This window comes from Chroicocephalus ridibundus, chromosome 9 (assembly GCF_963924245.1).
Source record: "Chroicocephalus ridibundus chromosome 9, bChrRid1.1, whole genome shotgun sequence".
In the NCBI taxonomy this organism is placed as follows: domain Eukaryota; kingdom Metazoa; phylum Chordata; class Aves; order Charadriiformes; family Laridae; genus Chroicocephalus; species Chroicocephalus ridibundus.
In genome coordinates, this window is record NC_086292.1 from 35,346,950 (window position 1) to 35,374,176 (window position 27,227).

The 27,227-nt window shown below is 39.7% G+C and overlaps 1 protein-coding gene and 1 long non-coding RNA gene across 5 annotated transcripts in view; one reads left to right on the forward strand and one right to left on the reverse strand.

The window, feature by feature from the left end:
* PRTG (protogenin) overlaps nt 1-24,374 on the forward strand; it is an 87,024-nt gene extending 62,650 nt beyond the window's left edge. Inside the window, 9 exon segments of the mRNA XM_063345590.1 lie at nt 11,068-11,163; nt 11,696-11,882; nt 13,596-13,723; nt 14,491-14,661; nt 18,299-18,481; nt 19,652-19,772; nt 20,697-20,862; nt 21,851-21,955; nt 23,062-24,374. Of these exon segments, the coding sequence (XP_063201660.1) occupies nt 11,068-11,163; nt 11,696-11,882; nt 13,596-13,723; nt 14,491-14,661; nt 18,299-18,481; nt 19,652-19,772; nt 20,697-20,862; nt 21,851-21,955; nt 23,062-23,451 (1,547 nt within the window). The 3' untranslated portion in view covers nt 23,452-24,374.
* The window catches only part of LOC134520364 (uncharacterized), a 49,561-nt gene that overhangs the window by 8,260 nt on the left and 14,074 nt on the right, over nt 1-27,227 (reverse strand). The window contains exons 3-6 of one of the 4 annotated variants that reach the window (XR_010072429.1): nt 14,713-14,743; nt 9,717-9,882; nt 8,539-8,731; nt 1,969-4,383 (exon numbers count right to left, since the gene is read on the reverse strand). This is a non-coding gene — a long non-coding RNA (uncharacterized LOC134520364). Of the gene's footprint in view, nt 1-1,968; nt 4,384-8,538; nt 8,732-9,716; nt 9,883-14,712; nt 14,744-27,227 lie in introns of those variants that run through there. The other 3 variants (XR_010072427.1, XR_010072426.1, XR_010072428.1) reach the window with 3 other exon arrangements.

Consider the following 27,227-nt stretch of genomic DNA (forward strand, 5'->3'; position numbering starts at 1 on the left):
CTAGGGAGGTTGTTCAGCATAAGCTAAATGTAATTAAAATGAATACCCTGGCTAAATGTCAAAGATATGCAACCAGTCAGAGAGGCTATAGAGAATGAGGCATCTAAGAAGATAGTAACGGAGAAGTAATGGACGTGTTCATGTATGGAGAGAGATACTGCACTGTATTTTGTGTCTGAGGAAATGGAGACCTGTGTCCTCATGCCACCACGCTTCAGGTGAAATTACCTGCTGAGCTATGGTACTTGAGATGAACTCTTTTACAAGTGCTATTAGCTGCCTTTCCTGCTTCCTCATTTATTAACGTTGGTAATTGGAATATGTTTAGCATTATATGCTGAGTTTTCAATGAATGCTTTGCATTAAAAGTAGTGTACAAAGGAAGCTTGATGCCAGCCTTTTATTTTAAGCCTTTTTAATGCATCTGGATTGAACTTCAGCAGATGAAGTATGAGAGTAGTCATAGTAGAAGCAGTAAATGTGTATCAGACTAGCTGGCAGTCTATGACAAGTGTGTCAGTTTAGCAAATTCACTATAAAACTTGTCAGCCTTCTAGGTGAACTCGCTCCTCCACCCTGTATTCAACAAAGGAGTGTCAAATTTTGAGCTTCATTAAGCAGTTGCTTTATTTACATTTGCAAAGTGTCTTGTATAATAATAGTTCAGCACTCACACAACTGGGCATGCTGGCAAGCCCCTGGACATGGTGTGTAGATTAGGTATCTATCTGTCTAGTAGGTGCGCCACCACAGCCTGCTGTCTGACAACGAAAAGGGAGTGCTGCATGAGCGGGAGCACACATGGCCCCTGACACCTGCAATAACAGAATATCCCACTGAAGTTAGGGCCCTAATTATAGATTCAGCTGGGTATTGGCTATGCAGCCAATATTTGCCTTAAGAAAAATACAGTGGTGGTTTCTACTTGCATATATTTTGTTTGTTTTCCTGTCATAACTGACTTGTTTTACGTCTAGCAATTTGAATGTGTTCTAGTGCAGTTTCTTGTTGCCCTCTCACGGAGGAGAGAGCCAGGCTGATTGTTAGTTGCCTACCTGAAACCTGTGCATCTTGCAGTCACGCTTGCAACAGCACAACTCCTAAAGCTTGAGATCTGAGAAGAGTCACCAGACCACAGATGTTTTTGCAATGAAACTGTGCACCTCCTAGAAAGTCACTGTGGTGCAAGTAATGATAGATAGTGTTTTCATTTTGCTGCACAAAAGGGTCAAAATGGCATGGGGAGTCCATGACAGACCAGCAGAAAATGTTGATTCTGAAAGAAAATTTATTTCATAGCTTCAGGGGAAAGTTTGGGCGCTGCGAACAGATTGCCTTTGTCATTGTGTAAAAATGTGTTGTTTGTAAGGTGATGCTGGATGTCGGGCAGGCAGTGCGTATGTGTGATAGAGCCTGGTATCTAAACAGATGTTAAACCAAACTTGGTAGAGTGCTTATTGCATCGTGTTTCAATGCATTTTCTGGAAGCATTCCTCTAAGCATGAAACTCGGGCAAATTCTCTAAACTTCCTTCCCACATGCAACCCAAAAACGTTGGTCTTCCCTGGGGAGATCGTCTTTTCAATCTCATCTATCTTATGGAAAAGAACTTTTTGTAGTACACTCCTGTTTTGAGGCGTGATTGTAGCAGCATTTGTGTCGGTGTGTGTTTTTGTTTTTTTTCCCCCCGACCCTCTACTGTAATGTTTGATTTCAGTAACTGTTGTGTCACTCCTGCATGGGTCAGTTGCTATATGCAAGGGAACCTGTTGTACGGGACGGCACATCCCATTTGGACCACTGCGTGAATTCTCGGTGGACATATCTGTGTTAGTAACTGGGGGTAATTAAGGCTCTGCCGGCTCCTTCGGACACTCTTTCCCTCCCCCCTCGCCCTCCCTTTCTTCTTCCAGAGATGGCCTCTCTACATAATTCCATTAAAGTGATTGTGCTCGGAGGGGTGGACTGAGGGGCAGTGCTCTCATCTTTCAAAGCAGGACCAATGAGCTATGTGCTTTCCACTGGGCAGCAACAAAAGAAAAGGTCTCTCAGAAGAAAAGACGAGCACAAAAGATCAAAATTAGGTGTTTGTCCAGGCCTCTGGTATTGCTTTCAAGTTAGCTTTTGAGGGCTCACTTTGAAAACGGTGAGCCAGGCTAGTTAACATAAGGGTGTCTGCTAGATGTAGAGTGTGTTGTTAGAATAATATTGGAAGAGAGCTTTTTCCTTGTGCAATTTAACCGTTCTCTAAAGCGCAAGAGAAACATAGGGACTGATGGAAAACGTTGCAGGCGTAGTGGTAGTGTTCTATCCCCATAAGGAAATCAAGCAAACTTAAAATCCTTCAGATTTGCTTTACTTCTTTTAAAAAGATTAAAAAGAAAAGATAGTTCTCTTGTTTCTGTAGTCTCCCAAAGGCCAAAATGCTGCATGCTGGGATTCACCCTGCCCAGCTAGCCCTCCCCCCCCAGCCCCCCTGTTTTTTGTATAAAGCTGCTATTGCTGATGGTGGGCAGTAGGAGAGGTGATGTTTTTACTGCAAGGGGGTGTGAGGTGTTGTTTGTCCTGGGGCCCTGGAAGGGGATAGCGCAAAGCTACAAAAGGGATACAGACCCTTTTCAGATTTAGACAAATAAGCTAGAGCCGTCCAAAGCCGTGGAAAGCCAGACCGTTTAGTTGGATCAATTCACGTATGTCATATGTTCTAGTTTCTACCAAAATAAACTTTTGCAATGTTGTACAAAGAACAAATTGCTCAGTTTCTACTTCAGTTATTTGGTTTGCAAAGGAAAACATGAGTATCACAGACAGTCTTTGTTCCATCTAACTGTTTAAAGTTACCTTTAAATTGAAAAAGAAACCATGAGATGTAAAACGTTGGTGATTTCTCACCTCTCAAGCTATTCTAATCTGATATTAAAAAGTAGTTATTTAAAATGTGCGATCAATTGAAATTCCAACTCCTTTAAATATAGAAGTAATTAAACATTATTATCTGAAGCTAGTAATAATGCTTAGAAATTACATACCCAGAGCCTTGACAAGATTTTAAAATCTATAATAGAACAGGATTGCTAACCTGTGTTTATTTGCTTAATCATATGTACTCAAGTAAGGTAAAAGGGGATTTTTTAGAGAAGAGAAATAAAATCCAGTACTGAAAATCTGAGAGGGAATACCTGCTTTCGAGAGGAACAGACCTGAATCTGTACCATCCTTCTACTTCCCGGCTTTATGTTACTGTTTGGCTTGATGCGCTTCTCTCCATCCCTTTCGTCTAGTGTGTTTGAAATGTATTTGCTTATTTTCCTAATAAGTTTCTGCTGTATTTACATTACTTTGCTTCAAAAGTACATTTTTTAAGGATAGTATTTCTCAGTGCTCTTCCTTTCCCACCCTTCCCCCTTAATAATTCCCCTGGACCTCTGTTGCTTGGAGCAGACTTTGGCTAGCCCCAGATTCGATGTCAAAGGCCATGACCCCATGTCAGAGCAGCCCATGCTGCTGGCCTCTTCTTTGAATAATTATCTGGAGTTTATTGTGTTGGAGGGACGGGCTTGGGGGCAGTGCAGTCACCCTGGCAAACCTGGCCAATGAGCTATCCAGCCGGACCACTACCCAACAATGGACCCGTAGGTTACACAGAAAATCCAGCAGCACAAAAGATTACATTAAAAATGGACATTTGGCCACAGAAGTTTTGTCCTCGCAACAACCATTTTTTCAGCCTTATGAGTGTAGTGTGGTTTTGATATCTTTAATTGAAAGGAAAAAAGTAGTATTTAAAATTTTGTGTGTAAGCTAGAATAAAACTGAAATATATTTCTTTATCCCCTTCCCCAGCTGTTAGAATTGCCATATTGGATGTAGCTTAAGAGGTTGTTTCTAGGTTTCTAGTTGCTAACTTGACTCAGAACATCAAGCCACTGAACTTTTTTTGTTTTTTCTCTAGAAATTCCATGCAGTCCTAATTCTTTCAGAAACAAGAACATGCCCCCCAATACTTTTATTTCTACCAATATTTTCCTTTGAAAGTGCTGAGAATGAGGATGTTCAGAAGTGGTATGAAAGTATGTTCAGTATCCAGACTTAATGAGTCAACAGTAAATGATAGTAAAACTTCTTTGGGCTTCCTTATCTTTTCCTCTCCCCAAAGAGGACTTAAAAAGCCTGAAATCCAGATTGTGGAGTGCTGTCTCTTCTTATCAGGACTGAATGAAAGGCTGCTGGAGGTGGGCTCACTGTTCTGGAGGCGTGGAAAAAAAAAAAAAAAGTTCTTTCATGGTCTGACCTCGGATTCTTTCTTAATTTTATCTAGCCCTGACCTGTTGGCTCTGCTCTGGCTCCTTTCAAGGCCTTCGTAGCTTCACAAACATGCAGCAGCTGAAAGAAACAATGACAGGGCTTTTAGGGGTTGCAATATTACACTCTCTTGTAACCTTGGCTAAGTAGCCTGTAAACAGATACTTTCTATGAAGCATTTGCCAGAAAGCCAAAATTTTGGCTGTGTTGATATCAGCAAATAGAGCTATGTAACACTCTTGATTTAGGACTCTACATTTTGTATTCAATATAAGCTTCAGCTGAATGAAGAGTTACCCAGAGCATGTCTCGTATGTGCAATGTGGTTGTGGAACCTGCTCTTACAGCTTTTATACTTATCTTTAATGCTATAAATTTACCTGGAATAGAAGAATCACGTCAAAATCTGAATGGGATAAAAGCAGTTCGGTCTTTTGCAGAAAACTGATTTACAGATAAGTGTTAAAATGTAATCAGGACATATACATTTTTATGTATTCTTTTGAGAAGGGAGGATGGAATTATGTATGGATAGGGATTTTTCATTGGCTGTGTTGTTAGTGTCATGCTGCTGTAAGTTTAGAGGCTTTTAATGATGTAATAGAATGTATTGAGAATGGAATTTTTGTTCCATCGTGAATACAGAAGTGAAATTATTGTTCTTTGTAACTTTTCCTAAAAGTTCAGTCTGTGCAATCTTGGTCATTTAAGAATGAGGTAGTTGCATTAAAAAGTACTTCACCAGCTGCAAAGTGATTAGAAGCACATTTTTGGTTTTAGTTGTTTAACTGCTAATACAGGCATTTAATCTTTGAAGCCACTAGTTTTTCCAGCTGTGTTCTTTGGAAGTGCATGAGGACACCATCTGGCAGTAATGAGGTATAACTCTACCAGATGGAACTAACCCGTGTTTGTTGGAGAGATGTGCCTTCCTCTCCCCATGTCACTTTTATCACTGGGGAAATGTCTTCAAAATAGAGGAACTTTTTTTTTTTTTCTTTTTTTCCCCTGCTTCCTCCAAATAATGAGCTGCTACAGCAGTTATCCCAGCAAAATCTAGGTTTTCAGAGGCCAGTAAGGGTCAACAGAAGCATCATTTATGCTATTGTGGAACAATGCCAGATTGTTCTAAATATTTTTGTGTATTTGTCTTGATGTTTTAGAAGAACTGAAGAACTAAGTTTGAGACAGTAACTTTTAACAGAATTCCATGGAATACACCAACATACACTAAAACTAGTTCTGGCATGAGAAGATACCAACTCTGTAGTTGCTTTTGCCTACCATTGTGTATGTATTTACTAGACCATTTATATTTTGCTGAGCTTTGAAAACTGGGCTCTGTATGTTTAATCCAAGTTTAAATAATAAATAGATATCATTTGAACATAGTAAAAAAATAAGTTTTGGAAAAGAAAATGGGAAAATCCAAATACGAGTATTTCTGACTGACAGCTGCTTTGCAGTAGCAACTTCTCCCCTTACTGAAAGAGAAATGGAAGATTTACGTAGAAGCAAGGCTGATGGCAGTAGTAAAGAATACTGAATAACTCTGAGCTGATGCAATAAAACATGGATGTTCCAATGAACTGTAGAGCAGTAGAACTGCTAATAAATCAAGTCTCAGTTCTTCATGAGATATTTTTGCAGTTTCATTCAGTTTCTCGCATCCAGACAGATAAGCAGCTGTGGTTCTCCCACCATGCTGGGAAATGAAATGACTTGTCACAAAAACAGGGTTGGAACATCTGAGTGCACTGTAACATTTTTCTTGAAGAATCTGTTTTTACAGCAGTAATACCAGTAACTGCTGTGAGCTTCCTATCTGCTGCCTGAGAAACTGAATATAATCTCTGAGATTATATCTCGGGGATGTAGCAAGACAGTAAAATACTCAAGTAAATCATTGCCCTCTGAACTCTTACCAAGCTTCAGCTGCTGTAATGTTTATGTTTTTTCCAAGTTACAATCCCTGTTGGTTTTTTTTTGCTCGTACTTGCAGTATTTAGCTTTGCCATAGTTCTCCTGTAAGGTGTAGAACCTATTCATAGACTCACAAACCAAAGAAAAGGTTCTCCCATGTGTCTTGCTGCTGAAAGACCTATCAGGGTTGAATCCACAGGGCTGACTGCAGATTTTTATGGGAGAGAGAATGACAGGATATGGGATTCCAGAGGCGTATCACCAGGGAGCAGTGACCTACCTACAAAAACTGCCATAGGAAAATGAGGCTGATCCTACACAAACTGTAAACCAGTGATTTTTGGGACGGTATCTATGTTGGTAATTTGAAATTAATCAAGATAAGGCATATTTAGCTTTTTCCTACTCTTATTTTATAGGAATACTATTACCAGAGGTGAAATTTGTGCCTCTGGTTGAACTATTATTCATGTGTTTTTAATACTGACAGGTTTTGGTTATATAAAAAGGGTGTGCGAGGCAGATCCATTGTACTGTGTGAAGCTATGCCAGTTTATCATATCCAGCCTATAGTATCTTTTAAAAGACAGTCTCTGTGTATTCCAGAGGCAGTCTTGCAACAAAATTATTAATTAGGTCTAGCATGTTTATATCAACATCACTGTGGCCCCTTGATTTGTACAAACAGTGTAGCGCTTGTGTCTACCAGCTGATTTAAGTAACAACAATAAAAATACCTATTAAAAAGCTGTAGGTGCCGTTACACTTAATTTTACAGCAACCTAATGCCAGCAGCACTAAAAAAAACCAAACTAAAACAAACCTCATTTGGCAGAAACAAATTAACTAAAAAAATTCAGCAAGTTGGCAAATAGGCTACAAAATTGTTCCTGTTCACCTTAGGTCTGGGAACAAGCCTTCAGCCACTACACAAATGCTGGCAATTGCAAGAGAATTAATTAAAATGACTCAGTGTTATCAGGCTGTTTAGAGAAATTTTGAAAATGCAGAGGTGAAATCCTGATGTGAGTTTTGTCGTTGTTTTCACTTAAACTGAATGTATGTGTTGAATGGATTGGGTAAATCACTGCACCTGATTCATTTCTGAATAGCCGTGCTCTTCTGTGGAGAGATGTGTTACTCTGGGGTCTGTTGTGAGCGTGACTGATGGCCTCAATACTCGCTTCCCTGATTTCTGAGCCTCTCAAGCCTCCTGTTGCTATAGAGTGTGCATGGCTGGCATACACTGAATCTGAGACAGGCAACCCCCCAGGTGGCCATGCTATCCCCAATCTTTTATCAATGATTTATGTGTAAACTATTCAGGATATCTATGCTGGTTAAAGATAAGAAAGCTCCCGAAGTTTGTTTTCTCTCTAAGGATAGGTCTGGCTTTGAATGTTTGATCCAGCTGATGAACTGCTAGATGAAAGTGTTTATGCCAAGTTTGTATTGGGATTGCAATTGAGGAGTAAATCATATCATAAACCTCTAAACAAAACTAACAATTGTTAAAAATATCCTAAATGTAGGCTACTTCAAAAAAACCCAAATATTTTCTACCACTTCATAAAACAAATAGTGTGCAAGTATCTGTTGAAAGTGGAGGCAGATCTTTGGCTGTCGGTTATCTTGTGTTGCATACAGTGAAGCTATGACCAGCATGGAAGAGCATCACAGCAGGCACTTTGAGTTGGTCTTCAAATAACATAACCCACGAAGGAAGTTTCATATCAATTTCTTTTGCTGCTTGGTACATTGTCTTTAAAATTCTTTTATATTCTCCTTTTTAGATTACTATAACGTTTTGCCTTTTCTAGGCCAGTACATAATGCAGCTGCTCTCAGTCTCTGTTTCAATTACAGATACCAGCAGAGGGTTTTCCAACCACAGAAACAATAATGTGTGATGGCTTGATTCTGACATGGCTTTTGGATTGAACTAGTCTTGCTACCAATTGAACCATGATGTCCTAAAGTGGAAATAACCTTGGTTTTAGATGGTAGAAACTAGTGAGAGACTTTATTTTTAAACAGGTGGTTCTATGTAAAGATAGTTCTTTTTGAAACTTCTTGCATTACAGAAGAGTAAGTTGAATAGTATTAAACATTGTGCTTTTTCTAAATGTAGAGCATTAAAGACACTTAAAAATAAGATTAAAAAAATGTGTTTTTCTCAAAGACATTTGAATTTTTTTGTGGGATGCCTTTCTTACGCATGCCATTATTCTTCCTGTCCTCCCCAATCAAGTGTTAATGAGGAATTCAGGTTTTAAAAAAAAAAAAAAAAAAAAGGCAATGAGGATAAACAGACCTCACAGGCTCCTCATTCAGCTCAGCAGGGCACTAGACCTTAGCTATTCTTCATTTCACAGTGAAGATGATCAGTTCTGGGTGACCACTTTCAAAGGGCACAGGGTTTTTGAAGGTGCTCGGCAGGATGATAAATCGTCGTGTCTGTCATCCTGTGTCTTGCGGAAATGCAGCAGGGGTCTCTTCTGCAGGAACTTGTAAAGGAAAAGATAGACTGTGACACTTGGCTGGCTGGATGCCGCCTGTTTCTGTGGAATCTGTTCAAGGGTCTGCTAAATAGTACCCGAAGTCAAGTTTTTTCTACAAATGGATGGGGAGAATTGATTATTATAACAACCTCCAAAGCATAATCCTAAATATGTCTTGATGGCCTCTTTTTTTAAATTTTGGCTTTATTTTTGAATATTTCAGTTATGAGCTAAATATACGTATTCCTACCGCAGGTTAAGAAGCCTGGGAAAGTACATATTTCTGCTTTTCTGAGATGCATGCTTTCACCTCAATAAGTCACCGTAACTTCATTTTGGTGTACTCAAATCACATCTTTTTGTTGGCCTCAGTGTTTTTAAATGCACCTTCCCTTTATATGTCTTGTTTTTTACAATTTTTTAAGAGATTGCAATGATTTATATATAATATCTTACTATCTTTCTGAATTTTCGATATTAAATTTCCATATTTTCTTTTATTACATGCCTAAGGTTATTCTGTGTGTTTCTGTCCATCTCCTTTTCTCTGATTGTAATTTCTTAGTGAGGAACAGCTGATGTCATCTGTTAAAGTGATATTGTAAAGTGGGAAAAAAACCCACTTCAAAGCAAATGAGAATTCTACTCTAGTTTTAAAAACCCTCATTTTTTGACATTTTGTTATTTATATTGTCTACTTGTGATATTAAAATCTATTTGAAAAATGGAAATTGGCTCCTCTCTCCTATTCTACCATTAGTATTAAACACATCAAAGCAATACTTTAATCCAAATTTAAGAGCCCCTTTTCCTTTACACCTATATTTAGATTTTGGTAAAATAGTCTTTTAAAAAGAAACATACATAGAGAGGCAAACTCTATATAGCTATATCTCATTTAAAGCTGATGTTGGTAACAACAGCACAAAAAGATTGTCTATTTCAAAATAAAGATGAAAAGATTTTACAAAATGCGTTAGTATGAAATTACTGTGCCGTCTTTACGGAGGCATCCAAGGGAGCTGTTGGAGTGTCCTGCTGGCGCGGGGGCTGCAGAGGGAGCTCACGGGCTGATGCGAACAACAGGCCGGTCTGCGGGGAAGACACGGCGGGGTGTGCGTTCCTGTTTGTTCATGAAAGGCCGTGTCAAATCGCAGCTAAAATGAGAAAGCGGAGAGTTTATTTTGAGAGAGAGTGTATTATGGTATTTTAGGGCACGGAATAAAGAAATAAACAAGATCAGCACTGTTATATAACATCTGTCTAGACCTCCTCAAAATCTTAATAGAAAGAAATAGGTTCATGACAACAGAAGAGGAAAATGTCCTAATATCTGCGTCAGTACTGGGGTGAAGTTTAGCTGGACCCAGAAGAGCTTTTATGTACTAGTAGCAAGTGCCACCACCTTGCAAATCATCGTTGTGCGGAGGGATTTGTTGCAGCCAGCGTGGCAGGGGCGCAGCAGTGCGGCCATCCTGCGGGTTTGCACTCCCAGCCGCCTGCGGGTACCCCACGCCACCTCCACTTACTGAAGGCTCGAGGCCCCTTTCTGACTCATTCCTCTGTAGTAACTTTTCACCTGGGTGAAGGCCAGCATGTCATTAACAGAACTGAGAGAAGCAGCAAACTGCAATATGGGTACCCAAAGATGTGGCCGGAGAAAGGGAAACAGGGAGACCCTTCAAGCTAGGAACAGTGACCCTTAAAAATACCAGAACCAGCTTTCAAGAAAACATTTGGAAGCGGAAGTTGTGAGTCAAAGGCATTGTTAACAATCTGTTGTTTCACAGTGTATCTCCTCTGGGAACCTGGAACCAAAACATTTCCCATTTCTTTGCTGGGTCCTGTCTTGCCTGCTTTGTTTTGATTACCCTGCTTCATTACAGCCTGCTTATCCCGAAAAAAATGTTGCTTTCTGTGGACCCCGTGCTGTTTGTTTTAACAAGTCTTTATTGCAGACTGAAAGTGCTTTCAATGTGCTGAATAATACTATTAAATTCTAGCTCTGTAGCTGTGAAGGTGTGACTTTGTTATGGATAGAAATGTGATATTTATCCTACTCCCACTGTTTACTGTTTCAAACTTCAATTTCAGGCTAACGGAAGCAAGACTGGGAGTTATGTGACTGATTCTAGTGCAGTCTGGGCAGAGATTCAGGGAAATTCACAGAGCTGGAGAAAAGACAGCTTCCAGGCATCCAGCCTGTTCATCAGTCTGCTGATTGTAGCAGACAAATTTTGAGCAAAACTTGCAGGAGAATTCAGTTATCTCACAATCTGTAGAAGTCTGAAAATCCTTATATTTTTTTCTTGAGTCTAATTATTTGTTTTCTCTTTGTGCAGATCCTAGAAGAAAGTATCATGTAAGGCTGCTGGCATATAACAGCATGGAAGAAGGTTATCAGGCAGACCAAACAGTCAGCACTCCAGGATGTGTCTGTAAGTGTTGTAGATGCATGAAGAATTTATTAAGAGCTGAGCTGTTTCAAGGTCCCAGCAGCTCTGTGTTTTTAACCTATAAATAATCAATTAAGTCAGTGTAAAACAGAGAACCAGAAAGATCGTATCTGCGACAAATGCTATCCTGGTCATCCTGCAACCGAGACAGTCTCCTGTGTTCACGAACTGCAGCCGAGGAAACAAGATAGCTACCAAACGCCTTTTCCTCCCCTATTGGATTGCCTTCGTCATCTAACCAGTGGTGTATCGTGTATCTTACGAGAGATTTATCTCTGTCTCTTGTCCCTGTTTATAGTTTTGACTTTGTTTTTGACTAAACAAGTGGGACTACAGAATATGTGACGTGTATTGGTTTAATAGCTTGAACCAGATTCCTGGATCTGAATACCAGGCAGTGCTGGGTAGGGGCAGACTGGAATCTAAACCTGTGGGCTCAGACCTGTCTCTTAATCTTACCAGTATCTGTATACAGTTCATTAAATAATTCATGCTCCTTTTTTGTTCTTAACAGCTGTCCGCGATCGCATGGTGCCACCGCCACCACCTCCTCACCACCTCTATGCCAAAGCTAACACCTCATCTTCTATCTACCTGCACTGGGGAAAGCCTGCCTTTACATCTGCGCAAGTCATTAACTACACAATCCGCTGCAACCCGGTGGGGCTGCAGAATGCTTCTCTGGTTCTCTACCTTCAAACGTAAGTGCAGCGCTACTAATGAGTCTTAGTTTCCTGTTTCCAGATCCTTCCCACTCAGTTTCTACTCTTCCTGCCCCCTCTTAATTGCCTTTTACTGTAACAACTTTTATCTCCCTTAGAGGACTGTGTGTTTTGCCCGGTGGCTGCTAGTTCTGTTTCTTGGGTTATTTAAGATGTGTTGGTAGAACAGCTTAATTCTCTACCTGTGATCCTTGTGTTGGGTCCCTGGACGAGCTCTTGAATTTTTAATGGATTTTTAGCTGTCTAAGTTGAATTTAATTTTAAGGTTGTATTCAGCCAAATAAAAGAGATTACTTATTTTAGGTAGCTTGTCTGGGCAAAGATGGGACTTAGCGCAGTGTCTAATTTTAAGACTGGAAAAAGAATTTTTGACTTTTGAGGGGTTGAGCGTGTTATTGTGGGAATGCCACATTCATGGCTGTGTGGCACCCTGCCAGGAGGAAGCTGAGTAGGAATTACAGCTTGCTTTTCAGAGAAGCAATGCATGAGCCACAGAATGGCAGGATGGGGAAGAAATTCTGCCTGGGCTTGGTGTGCGGCTCGCTGCCCAGGTGGTATGGGAGCAGAAGACTTTGCTCCATTGTGACTGCCTTTGCTGGGGGCCACGGTGCTGTTGATGGAATCCATATGTGGGCGTCTCCCTCAATACTTGTGTTTACTTACGCCTTCTAAATAAGAAAAATGCCCTCTTAAAAGATAGTCACTATCCTAATGTTGATGATTTTCTCTTCAAAGAACATATTCCCTGCTGTATAACTCCTGACTTAACAATTAGACACAGTATAATCACCGTGTAAAATTCTTAGTGTGCAATATGGAGCATAGCAATGAATGCTGCTTTTTGTGATAGGATGAAACGATTGCAAATATTGGTGACTGCCTTTGCAGTATGGAAGATTAAAATACTAAATAAGAGTTAATAAAGCAATATCTGTGGAGTAACACTATTTTAAACTGAGATTTAATCTCAAGTATTATCACCTGGAATTAACCCTGGTGTATATGAAAGATTTCCCCCGCCCCCTGAATCAAAATAAAGCAGAATGTCTACAATTGACTTTGTCATCAAGTAGTGAATTGCAATATTACAATTAATATAATCAATTTTACAATTAATAAATTACGAAATATGACTACAAGATAAATAGGGAATATTCATGTTCTACAGACATCCTCTAAACACAAGGTGATAGAGGCCGTAAGTGGAAGGGGAAATTGGGCACATAGCCCATGTCTGTTGTGTGAATTGAGAAGCAGATCCAGGAAGAGCTGGTGGAGACAACAGCATGTGCCTGTTCGGCTGTGGTGCTGGTTGTAGTTTAAGCGTTACTCCAGCTTGAAGCATAGTGTCCTATGGATGAATGTGGAAAGAGCTGAGTTTGGGATACCTGTTGGTGACGTGGGCCGTAATGTTCTTGGACTTGCTTGTGCATCAGCTGTCCAAACATCCTTGATAAAAACTTGAGCTCAAGTCAACTGACAGCAGACATAATATCCTCCAGAGAGCTCCAGGGTTAGTACAATTAGATTTTCAGGTAGACAATGGAGGTGGACCACACGTCTGGACTTGAACTGGTTTGTGTTGATCTGACAGTGAGAATCTACACACAGTGGCTACAAGATATCGTTTGAGTTTGGGATCTTCAAGTCAGCTGCTGCTATTAAATTTATTCTATTCCTTCATCTGTACAGGTCAGAGACTCACATGTTAGTTCAAGGTCTTGAGCCAAAAACCATGTATGAATTTGCAGTTCGGCTGCACGTGGACCAGCTCTCCAGTCCCTGGAGTCCAGTAGTCTACCATACTACCCTTCCAGAAGGTAAGGCTCTAGGAGAGGACCATGTGGTTCTAAAAAGAAAGCTCTGGGAACCAAATGGCCTGAAAAATTGCTTATTAATTTTAAGCTGTCTGTAGGAGAGAGAAATACTTTCCTCTGAGATACAGATACTGCACTTCTCGCTGAGAGAGAGAAAAATGCTATCAGGAAAATCCATGGTTTGGAACTGGGAAATTATCTTTTGAAATCTACCTAAAATCAGCAAGGATTTTTATATAAAACATGATATACTTACACCATTAGCGACCACTGAATGAGAATAACGAATAAAAAATTTAAAATATGTATTGAAGAGACATGGCTGATTCATAGGCATCATGAAAACATATTTTAAAAAGCAGAAGTTTTGGCAACTGTAAAAATATTACACATCTACTGCCGGAGCTGCTGGTTTGCTTTTCTGTCAGCTTGGTCAGTGAAAATCAAAAACGTGAGTTTGACGTTCTCAGCATTGCAATGTTTGGGACGTACCTGTTCACAGGGTGATGATGCGATTGTTTTGTCAGTAACTGTTTCCTTCTGGACTTGAAGGAAAAATTTGGGATTTGCTTTTACAAGATTTAAGCTATTAACCAGATGAGAGTTAACAGGGAAGTTTCTCTTGAGGAGCAGTGAGTATGTCTTTGTTTATATGTTGTTTATCTGGGATGTAGCAGTAGCCATTAGGTCTGCACATCAGTTTCTTTCTGAGCAATATAATTGCATGTAAATTAGGTTAGCCTAATAGCATTGTGTTACTGTTCTCACAGCACCATCTGGCCCTCCAGTAGGAGTGAAGGTGACTTTGATAGAGGATGATACTGCTTTGGTTTCCTGGAAGCCACCCGACGGTCCTGAAACAGTTGTTACACGATACACTATCCTCTATGCATCCAGGAAGTCTTGGATTGCCGGGGAATGGCAAGTGTTGCATAGAGAAGGTAAACTAAAATCATAAACCTATGAACTGGGCAAAAAATGATGCTACTTACGAGATGCTTGGTTACTTTCAGCTCCCTTGGTCTACAATAAGAAAGAAATTCGTATAAATGTTCACATAAAAGTTATAATTCGTTTAGAATTATTCCCATGGTTGTGATAAAAACATATTAAAACCCAATTAATACTCAGAAGGTGAGGGGGGAGGAGCTGTCTGTGTTGCTTTGGAGCTCAGTGTGTGCATGTGAACCAAAATGTCTCATAAATCCAATTATGTCCATCGTAGTTCCGCTGTAACCATGATTGTGATGGTTTCATTTTGTAAATGCATTCTTTCAAATCTGAAGTCTCAGAGATGTCTTGCTCTCCAGAAACAAGTTTATAAATGTGTCTGTCCGGGTTTATATGTTTCTTTTGATCACTGCCAACCCAGTTAGCTCAGTTTGCTTAATGAACTTTCTCCTACTCCCAGTAAATTGCTCTGCAAATTCAATTTAACTCTCTGACTCTATTGTACTGCTGAGCCCCAGGTAGCTAATCTAACAGTAGCTCAGGTATGGTGATATGGACTGCGCTCACAGCTTTGTGATTAGATGTAAATATAGCCTAAATTTTAATAGGCATTTTCCAAAATAATGCTACAATATGAAGAGCTGCATCAAGAAATCAAGAACAGATCTCTACTATAGCCAGAAAAAAAAGAAAAAGGCATTTACGGTTCAGTTGGTATTCAAAACAGACAGAGGCAGTTCAGAATAGGTAATATTCTAATAATGTATTCAACCAGAGAGGGAAGCTCAGTGTTACAGAGTCAAGTCACGTGCTTGAGTAGCTTATTTAAGAGGATTGCCCAGGAAAAGTTAGTATTTTGTTGCTCTGTGTTGTTTCATGGCTGAAAGCTTAGTTGTCAGCAGAGAGTAAGGCTTTAAGTTTTCTGTGGAGAAAATTCATAAAACTTAATGAGTGCGCTCGCAGCGGACAATTTGTTTCGCCATCAGTGAGAGAGAACTGGTTTAGTTCAAAGGCTGGGGTTGTCCTTTGTGCTGCTCCTGAAGACGGGAGGAAGGACCAACAGCCATTTTGAGGGGTGGCAGGGCCGCTTTGTCTTTGCTGGCACAGAATGGTGTTTCTTGGGCTGGCCTCAAATAGAATGGTCAGCTGTGAAGAATAACAGTGAAGTTATTATTAATCTTAAGCTAAATTTGTGAAAAATAACTAGTCTCTGAAATATCAGTGAGGTCAATCAGAGGGGAAGATTGAGCCCATGGTTTCTCGCTATTAAAATTGTTCAAAGAAACAGTGATATAAAGTTGTCCCATTAAATTTTTCAAAGAAATGGTGATGTGAAGCGTAATATTAAAGGAAAAATTTAATATTAATTTTTACTCACTAAAAACCCAGCAGATTTAAATTCACAGCCTATATTTGAAGAATAAATCTTGTCATTCTGGTGATGATAGGCTGTATTTTTTGCGTGCAGCAAAGTGGCTGAATTGCTTTCAGGTACGTACTTCAGCTCAGCCATGACTGTGAAACCGAACAGTACCCCATATAGTATTTTACCACAGGTATTTTGGATGAGGGGATGGCAATAGCAGTAAACATTTTCATGTGTTCCTGAAAGTGTTGGAGGGAATGAGCAAATGGAGAGCTATAAATCTCCGTGTATTACTATGTCCATCAACATTAGAGTCACTAATTTTGTATTTTGACAGATATATTAGGGTTTGAGGCATGGCATGGAATTTGGGCATCTTGATACGTCAGGACAACCTGTAATGCTCTTAGTTAAAGTACAGATGAAAAGGCCTGTGAAAGAAAATGAGTATGTAGAGGTAAAATTGGGCAAATACTGTGATAGTCCTGTGACAGTCCTTTCATAGGTAGAAGCAGGGTTTGTTTTGTTGAATGCATTTATTCTGATAAGATCAGCAAACCCTATGCAATAAATAGCATTGTTTTGTCTTGACACTAAACTTGTTCTGCTGAAGAATTGTGAAATCTTAACCCCATTCCTTTCCCATACCTCCAAAAAACCCCCCAAATAAAAAAAATTTAAAAACTCACTAAACCAAAACAAAAAACCACCAACCAACCCTACCACTTATAAAAGTGGGTTATAAAAGCATGGGCTTTATTTTATGCATGAAAATTTCTACCAACCCACCACCTTGAAAAAACAAAACCCTAATTTGCCTGAGCTCGTGTTAGCCATGTCAGAATTAGAAAATATAACTGCAGTTTGTGGCTGATTTGTGATGTGAGTTATCTTCCACCTCCCCCCTTTTCCCCAGCTCTCTTCAAGTGGATCACAAGTTACAGCCTTTACACACTTGGTGTGCAGTAAATCAGCACAAAGTGCTTACTTGCTTTAGCAATGCAGCAGATTTGAAAGGAGCTGGTGGGAAAGAGCCTGTAATACTGAAACGTGACCTTTCGCCCTTGCTGGTGCTAAATATTACAGCTCCTTTGGTTACAGATACCTCACATTTTACTTCAAATGCTTTCAGCTAATGGGTGTTTTTTATGGAAGAGCTGAAATAGCTTTTGAAGTAGCTTCCCTTTTGCCAAATGTATAATCTTTTCTGTCAACACATCAACCTTATATTTTATACGCTCCCATGATACTATAAATTCTGACTACTGAAACTGATTTGAAAGGTTGAAATTTAGACTTAAGTCTGAGAAAGTAAATGGAATATGTGAAAGAGAACGAGGGATAGATTTGGTCCTGTAACTGCCACTATTTAGGGAAAGAAAAGCAATATATTTCTCTGGTAGGAAGAAACACAGGCATTGTAGAAAGGAATTGAATTTTAAGCAGCAGTCTGCAGTCCCTGGACAGGCAAAGCTCTCATTGACTTTGATAGGAGTTCTGCCTGTCTAAGGTCGATGCAAGTGAATCCTGTTTATGTTCTTAATCTGTTATTCCTGCCTTCAGGGACTTTAGGAAATGAATCCTTAGCATGTGAGAAAGACATTTTCTGTAATATTTTTAGGAGCACAGCTTAGATGCACAGTAATCAAGGAAGCCTACGCAGGCCTAAATGGGTTTAATTTTATTTTTAAAGCATGGCATAATGTACTCTTCCAAATCTGTTGTGTATATTTTACCAACTAGACCTGAAATTTAATAAGCTGATCCTGAATTATTTTGTTATGACAATTTTCATTCACATTCATGGTACAGTGGATCTAGGAGAGGCATATAGATTAGTAAATGAGAGGTCTAACGTTCTACTTTCTCTGCCTGGAAGTCTGGTTAATGCTTGGAGCATCTCCTCACAGATACAATCACAACATAAACGCTATCACACTGAAATGCAGCTAGCACTAGATTTAGGCTTAGTATGCTGTGTATTGCAGCCAATACTTGACTCTTGGTTTTGAACTATACTGGCACTTCACAGCGTGCTGTGTTGAAGCAGTATGGAGAGAAAGGACAGAAGGGACAAGAAGGCAACCTCAGTGTTCGTTCTGTACCCTGTGTATGCAAGATAGAACGTATAAAAGTGATCACGGTCCTCAAATGAGATTTGGAGGTGGTATTGGAAAGAAAGTGTACGTCCCAATGTCTAAATCTCAGTCTGTTCCCATAGATTTTGTCTAACTGGAACTGTTTATCAAATCTTTTCATAGGAGCAATGACCATGGCTTTGCTGGAAAACCTTGTAGCAGGAAATGTCTACTTGGTCAAAATAGCAGCATCCAATGAAGTGGGAGAAGGACCCTTCTCAAATGCCGTAGAACTTGCTGTCCTGCCAAAGGAGACATCAGAGTCTAATCAGAGACCTAAACGCTTGGATTCAGGAGGTTCCGCAAGTCAGTAGCAATGTTTTGGTTACTGCTGTCACAAGTACCAGGAAAAAAGATCCCTGTTTGTTTCAGCTTGTTTAGCTTTCGGTTTTATGTGAGGCAGTCCTAACAGTGTAGCATTTTCTTCTAAATGAAATCATTTTGGAATTTTTACCTCAGTTCAACTCAGAACTGGTTTCTTTTACTCAGAAGATGGAAGTTTGCCTTTCAAATGAGAATACATAACTGGTTTGAATTTTACATCAATATCAACTTTGCAGCCACTGTTTTAAGGAACTTCCTTTAAGTCCTTTATCTGGCACTGGGTAACCAGACAGCCCAGCAGAGATGAGATGGCATCTCAAATAAACCTGTTGAAATTTTCTGGTTCCTGGTGTTCCAGCAACCGAATCAACCTGTCCGGCAGTGATATACCGGCATATATTTTCACCAAAGAAGTCAGCCCCACCTGCAGCTCTTTGGGGAAAACTATGTGTTACCTTGCGGACATTGAGGTAACATCAGTGGTTTCTCCATATAAGAATGGAAGAACACATTGTCGTTGTCTGACATAGAAAAGGATTTCTCTTGGTGACTTGGTACAGATTTTAAAGCTATTTGGGGAGACAAGAGCTAGTAATTATTCAGGTACATGAACCTTTTAACCTTTCCTTGTTGCTACACACTGAATTGTGATTAAAACACAGGGATTTTTCTTGCTTAGGTTTTCTCGCTTCCTGGAATTTAGTTATATTTTAGGTCTGAATAAGCAAATAGGGTCATGCCCTCAGGATTAGGTTAATAGACGTATGATGTCAAAGCATAAACCAAAGCGAACCCTGCTAGGTCACGGTGCTTGGAATTCTCCAGGCCTTTTCCCTTTGTTGTCTACTAGTGCCCTGTAAGGAAGGGGTTGGAGAGAGCTCCTCTGCTCCGCGTTGTAGGTCACTGCAGAGGCTGCGGTGTGGGGCAGTCCCTTCTTCCCCTGCCACACCAGGGCTGCATACACTGCTCTGTTTGGTCTACAAGTTTTATTTTCAAAAGCGTCAAAATGTATGACAGAGAAGGTCTGGAAGTCTCATTAAAAGGAAGCATTTGTCTCTGTGGTTGTGACTGTGACCCTATTAATTTCCTGACAGGTAGCAGGGGGTAACTGTTCTTATTTACTGAGCCTTTCTATGTTCTTTTTTGCTATAGCTTATTCTGACTATTACCATCTGGACCAGAAATCAATGACTGGCATTGTTGTTGGGGTTTGCATAGCCTTGACCTGCATCCTTATCTGCATCCTGATCTTAATTTATCGCAGTAAAGCCAGGTACGTTCTTGTTCTTGAAGGCTGAGGTCTCTCTCGATTCTTGGGAGATGCCTTCTTTTCCAAGACTACTAAATTCTCTGAAGTACTCTGTCTCTTCACCTATTCCTAACAGCAGTGGAAACAAAGCACTTTGTTGGCTCTTCCTACTCTACCTGAGTCCCTTCTCCAATGAAAAGAAGGAAGAACCCACAGAGTGAGTCAGTGGTGCTTTGGCAACTAAGTATGAGGCACGTTTCCAAATAAAAAAAAACCCTTTTGAGTCAGATAAGCATGCTGCTTTACATCATCTGCTCCTCCTGCTTAACCCTCCAGCCTGCCCAGACCTGGTTTGCCAGGCTTTAACCCTCTGGTGTTGCTGGACAAGAGGAACTCTGACATAAAGCAGTTCCATGATGCAGTTTCTTTGCAGAGGTGCAAGCCAGCACCTGTCCATCCTGTCATCTGCTGCCGTGGGCCATAAACTGGCCCAGTGACTCTGCCCATAACTTTGGGTTCAGAACAAATATAATTTACTTGAAATAATAAATTAAAAACTATCTGAAAGTACATTTTGAGTAACAAGGGCGTTTTAGCATACATGCAGGAAAAAATACGGATTGGGAGACAGTCTCTGCGTAGCATGGTAGAAAAGTCTTAATATCATTAGTGGTTACTTCCTCCAAGTAATATTACTAATCATGACAATTCCTGTCTGCACATAAGCTTGTAGCCTACTGTGTAGGATTAACTGGAAGCAGTTATTTTTATCACAAGCAATAACATTTAAATTCCATGAGAGTTAGGAGTATCATATGACAAAATGTAAATGCCAAGAATATACCAATATTACTTGATTAATAATAGCTTTAAAGTTTATCCTTGATTTTTTTTTTTTTTGTATTTTCTTCCTGTGGGTCAATTTTATTCCTGCTTAACATTGTGTAGGAAAACATCTGCTCCTAAACCTGTGCAGCAAAGCACTGACCAGCTGTCACATACCAGCATCTCATTAGCCAGTGCTAATGAGGTGGAGAAGAGTATTGAAGGAATTGCAGAGAATGAAGAATCCTTATTGCCAATGATAGTGGGAAGCAGCTTCATCGATGCTAAGGTACTGTGAGCTTTACTCATTCCCAAACCAGAAATCTTTCTGAAGAATCCATTGCTCATTCATTCATCTCAGCCCTTATCAAAAGTAAAATACGTACACTACAAATCCACAGCAGGTTTTTTTAATGGGATGAGCACAAGTTTGGCAATCCAGGGTCAAATTTTCAAGACTCATCTTAAAGTTCAGCTAGAGATCTGATTCAGTACACTTGTCTTATGCGGTACTCTGCAGACTGCAGAGTCTGGCTCTGGCACAGCATCAAAGGATAAAAGCTCCATAGACTTCGGGCTGCTAGGTGGCCTCTGCTAGTCCAGGGAAGTAGGTGAGAGAGTCCTTGTCACCACCTAGTTCAGTAGGTACCTGTCCATGATCTAGTCAAGTATGACACTGAGCAAGTATTAAAGAAAATATTATTTTTCTGTATATTTACTGGTAAGGCATTGTTACGTTTTATAAACTCATGTTTGGTCAGATTATAAACTAATCTAGATGGCAGGATGTATCAGCGGGTATGTAGAATCTTACAGTCCAGGAGTCCAGTGTGACCAAACCACACTGGCCTTAGTTTCACATGCAGACATACTGACTTAAGGCTTGTTCTGTACACACTATGAACTTGAATAAAGCTGCCCCCTGAGGATATATAGAGCTGGGAAATGGAAATGGCTCCCCGCACAGGCACAGACACTGTGTCTACGAATGGTCGCATTCAAAGCAGTAGAGTAAGAGCAGTGGCTGGAATATTTTGTCGTGTGTTTGCAGTATTATAGCTGTTGGGTCTGGCCTGTGGGCTTGCCAGAGTTAGTAGATCTGTCTTGACTTGTCTTAAGCAGTAGATGAATACCAGACCACAAAAACGTGACTGAGTGCTAAGACTTCGTTTTCCTTTTCAGTATGGAGACAATAGGTAGGAATAGAAAAATATATTCAAGTACCTTAGAAACTTAGTTTGTTAAAATAAATGTCTGTGTGTCTCCCTCCATTGTAGGGGGGATCTGATCTGATTATTAACAGCTATGGACCTGTCACAAAGACTAACTGCAAGAAAAGGTGGCTGTTCTTCCAAGATCCTAAGAAGGTGAAGACTGAGGAGGTAATTGGTCTAATGGGCAGAGATGCGCAAGCTTTACTGCAATACCCTGTGTTTGCAAAGGAAGATGTGCAGTTTTTTATTTATGGAAAAGCATAATCAGTGTTCTAAGTTTTAATTGGATAGTTTCGGCTGTGTTAAGGTTGATGGTGTTCTACCTTGTTGTAAAGTCTTACGGAAGTTTCATTTTCTGTCCCAAGTTATCAGATATTGTGTTTACAGTTAATGGATTGCTTTCCTGCCTGTGCCCTTTTATCTGTGGGCAAAAGGATTTCTGCGTACTGGGTCTATGCATAGCATCTACAGTACTACCTCTGCAGAGACTTGGTATGAATATAAATTAAATATGTATTTATAAATAAAAATAACATAAAAATATAAAGAATCCCCTCCTACCCCGACAGGTAAAACTTTGTTTTCTGAAGAGAAACCAAAAGACAGGAATTAAATGATTTTACCCAAAGTACTGAAGAAACTGAGAATCTGAGTAGAACTGTCTGGCTTGTGAAATTGTTGCTCTGGACACATTTGCTATTTGGATGAGAAAAATAACACTTTAAAACTGAAGTGTTAAACCAGATCCTGAATGTTATCGTGCAAATTCACACCTACAGGGCATCTAACTAATGTTTGTTGAATTGTAACTTGTATTGTGCTCTTGTATGTTTAAGGATAGGAAGTCTTGATATCCATGTTGTAAATGTGTATTCTAAAATATTTCCAGAAGCAGCTGCATATTTCTGATGCTTCTATAAGCAAAATATTTGCTACCACCCAAGAAGTAATGCTTAAAGAATATGCATGAAGGGATGGGAGAGAGCTTTACCAAGTATGTTTTTAAAATACCATTCAAGTCTCTCCAGTGAAATCGTTCTTGATTAGCCATGCTTAGCTAGAAGGGATTATTTCATCTATTATGGAAGAGAAAAGTATTAGCAAGACTTGAGATTGATTCTTTTTAACTTCCTGTAGGAAAGCCCAGATTGTTCCGAGCCAGTGCCGTTAGAGGCGCTCTGGCAGAATAGGAGATAGGAAATGCAGCAAAAATTCAAATTACGGCTCAGCTTTTCAGAGGCTGAACGACCTTATTCTTTCTGCTTTTTATGTAGCCTCAGAGAAGATTTGTCCAGGCGGTGTGTCTGTACCAGCCAGGCACCACTGTGCTGATCAGTGAGGATGACTCCCCCAGCTCCCCCGGCCAGCAGTCTAATTGCCAGGTGCCGTTCAGTATTGTCGCCGATACGGAGCATTCGGCCAACAGCGAAGGAAGCCACGAGACTGGTGACTCTGGAAGATTTTCTCACGAGTCCAATGATGAGATACACCTCCCCTCTGTGACGAGCGCCACGCCTCCCACTACCAGTCCTTTTGTAAGCAGTGACTTGGGTACGGACACGATGAGCCCTGCCATAAGTAACTGCACAGAGTCCCCTCTGCCGTTCGCCACTGACCAGACTCCTACCTCACCTCTTCAAATACACCCTGCGGTGCAAAACTGACATCCTTAGAGCCACGCCAGACATTCTTGCAGTGTATGTCTGTTCGAAGGACAATGAACAGGGAGCCAAAGTTTTATTGTGGAAAGCCTGACTAACCTAGCAGGTGATCCCATATTTCTGTTGAATGTTGGGGTTTTTTTGTGTTTTGTTTTGTTTGTTTTTTAAAACTCACTCATTTTGAATGTTCAGTGGTCAACAAATGTGAAAGGACAGTGAAGATTTCTGACTAAAGTTAAAAATATGTCACTGGAGCAAAGGGAAGGCTGTTGGCCCTTTTGCTGACTATCTACCTCAGTTTGCCGAGAGGTGAACTCTGAATGACGACTGCTTTACCTCATTTGTGTTCTAGTTGGTCTCAGCTATGGAACTGATGATACTTCCTAGTAGTATTGTTCTATTTTGGTTTTTTTTTTTTTCAGTTGTGTGTAGAATGTGTGTGTGTGTGTGCGCGCGCATGTGTGCGCTCAGTGATCAGGGAGTTGTATAGGTAGGTGAACAAGATTGTTTAGCTGAAGCTCTGTCTTTAGAAAGAAGGCAACCTCAGAGTATAAAATGTAATGATTTAATGTGATTGACACAGAGGATGTTAAAAACTGGGAAAACGAGTTGGTGCTTCCACGTATACAGCCACAGGAAATCTTTTGTACCTCTTGATTTCTCATAACCCCAGTAAGCCTGGGACAGTGCCTTTCCCCAGAAACTTGTGCCAGCAATTGCTGGCAGGATGTATGCTATATCTTTAGGGCTCTGGGACGTGTTGGGTTCCCCACAGTGACAAATGTTGCCCCTTTATTGACAGTTAATGCTAAAAAGCATGGCAAAATGAAGAAGTATTCAGTATTTCCAAACAGTTTGGCTCTGCCTGAGAGTCATGGAATAGATAATAACGCCGAGTATTCCAGTATCGCAGTACTTCTTAGCAATGGTGCCTTGCATTATATATTATAAAATTTCTGATTTGCCTTATGCCTTTTTAGTATTCATAAAGTTGCTTTGGAGTACAGAAAGATGCCTTAAATGCTTCTTAGATGTTTTAGGTAAACTGTATCATGAGTTTACCATGCATTTTTACCCAGCTTTGAGTGCTGATAAGCACTGCTGGCATTGTAGTACGTCTCAGAGCTGTTGTGAGGCTGCAACCCTGCTCCTTGCCTTCGCCTAGTGTGCTGTTAGCCAGGAATTTTAGCTCAGGGAGTGACTTTATCCACATGCCAATTTAAAACTCTGATTAGGCTACCATCAGAAATAAAAAAGCCAGAGCTTTAGTTGAAGAGTCTGTTGAAAGAGGTGAGTATTGCTACTGCCTTGAACCCATGCAATTCCTGTTTTATACTACCTCCTTTAAAAGTTATTCTAGTGGGTTTTTGGGTTTTTTGTTGTTGTTTTTTCCTGTACTCAGGGAACAGTTTGTTACTTTTGAGCTGCCTCACGGAAACGTGGAGCAAACTGACAGGGTATCATGTTTTGTTTTTTAATAGGAGAGAGGGAGAGAGAGGGAGGAGGTTGGAATCATCCAATGTTATAAACTTGCCTGTATCTATATCCAGTCCTCTTCTCCACTCCTCCTCTTTCCCTGTTTTACTTTAAAAAAAAAAAAAAAAAAAAGAAAAGAAAAAAAAGTAGGCATATGTTTTTACTTTTAAAAAAATGTTTAAAATGTAATGTTGTGAGAAAGCAACCATAGGAACTCCTGGCTCTATTTAAGTCTGTCAGAACTCCCGTTGACTTTAGTGGGCCAAGACGTCACCCCACAGGTAGGCCAGGCTGACTGTTGTGTTGTTCCTCGTGTATCAGAAGGTGGTCAGAGGTGGTCAGTAAGCCCTACTGTTCTGTCTCCTCTGTGTTGATGGATCAGCCCCTAGTGACTGTAGTTCTTTACCTTGTAACTGTTTGCTAGTTCTGAACCAGGCACTACACATTCACCTTTCCATACAGTGTGGATTCAAACGCTTTAAAAACAATCTTGTACCAAAGACTTTTCTGTAGAAGAGAAGGAAGCCACATATTGTCAAGAAATAACTGAACTAGGTTTGAAGAGCTGAATACATTTTATTGTATGGAGTTACTAACAAAAAACATTAGGGCTTCTTGATTGTAGTAGTTGATGGCATAGATGAGTCGTATGCTTCTACAATTTTAACTACCTTGTTGTTACAAGAGCCTTTAAAGAAAGTTATAATAATACCAGCAGATACCTCCAAAGACTTCCAAGTGTAATTTTTTTCTCCAGCATGTAGTTGATTAACAATACAGTATTAAAAAAAAATATTTTTGAACAGTTTTTTATCTACTTGCTGAAGAAAAAGAAAACCTTTTCACCAAAGATTTATTTTTGGTCTTGTCAGGCAGAATGTTTAGTGTACAGCAGAGTACTGTTTCTAGTTAGGTAAAGTGTGAATTAATCAAAACTAGATTAAGAATGTGTAACTGTAGCATGAAGTTTCACACTTCATCTTTCAGAGTAGCCTCTTTTGTTAGCTTCATTCAGAAAGCGCTGATATGCAGATGGTAACTGCTTCTCCAAAGACTTGTTTGCTGTAAGTACCGATGATCGGATGTAATTTTATGACCCTCATTACAGGTAAATACTTTAAATCCTAAACTTTTTCTTCCAGAGACCCACTCTGTAGTTTAAACCCATGAGTAATTTGAGAGAAAAAATAAAATCATCATATAAAATTTGTCAATCTAATATAGATGCTCTAACTTCAATGGCCAAAGAGTTGAAAATATTCAGTATATTAGAGAGCAGTGCATCCACAACTCTAGTCATCAATTAATGTTTTATTACGGTACTTTTTATCAGCAAATAAAGAAAACCAAAGATATTTAAAGTTACCTCAGCATATAGGCAAGCTTAGTTAGACATTAATTATTCTGTCTTTTTCTTTATTTTTATGTTAACCAAATATAATATGTTTCTCCAGAACCCAGTCAACATTCATGTGCTTCCCTTTACTTTGTCACATAGTCACAAATACTACAGAACAAAAAATACATTCTCCTCAAAATTCATGGCCTACGACTAATATATCATACGATTTTGTGAGAGAAAATTTGTCTTATGATTGAAAACTCCACCAATGTAAACAAAGGAATCTCCAGAAAAATTGTGTAGAAATTGATACTTTCTTGATTGAACTCAATAGCAGAATCGATCCTTCATCATTGTAACAGTGTAAAATTGGGCTCAAAGTTTAAATGCTTCATGTCCTTGAGGCCAACACGTATAATTTTAGATATGATATTACAGATACTAATTTTCTTAAAGGTTTATACCTGTGGCTAAGGAAATCATTTTTTCATATGTAAACTTGGTTCATTCCATTTGCCTAGAAAGAGCTGGCAGAACACAGCAGGCAGAGTGGTTTCGGGTTTTCCAGTATTCTTTTTTCTTGGCTACATCTGTAGAAACTGGGTCCTGGAGAAAAAAAATATCATTTTTTAATTATGAATTTTACTAAGTATGTTCTGGAAGATGAACATAAATGTGGAATTTAGTGTTACACTATGTGAATTGATTTTGTTTAAGTGTATTAAGAACTAAGGAGCCATGGCTGGTGTAATGAGTGTATATGCAACCCTTGTACTTTAAAATGCAAGCAAAAATGTTACAGTTGATGTGACGTGAAAAGCACCAAAACTTAGAAAAAAAATCTTGAAACTGGCTTACCGAGCTAATTGTGTTTCCACATGAGGACCCTGCCCTTCAATTGCAACAGCAATGCCTGTTCTGCAGGACCAAGCCCAAACGTGCAATCTGCCCACAGTTACAC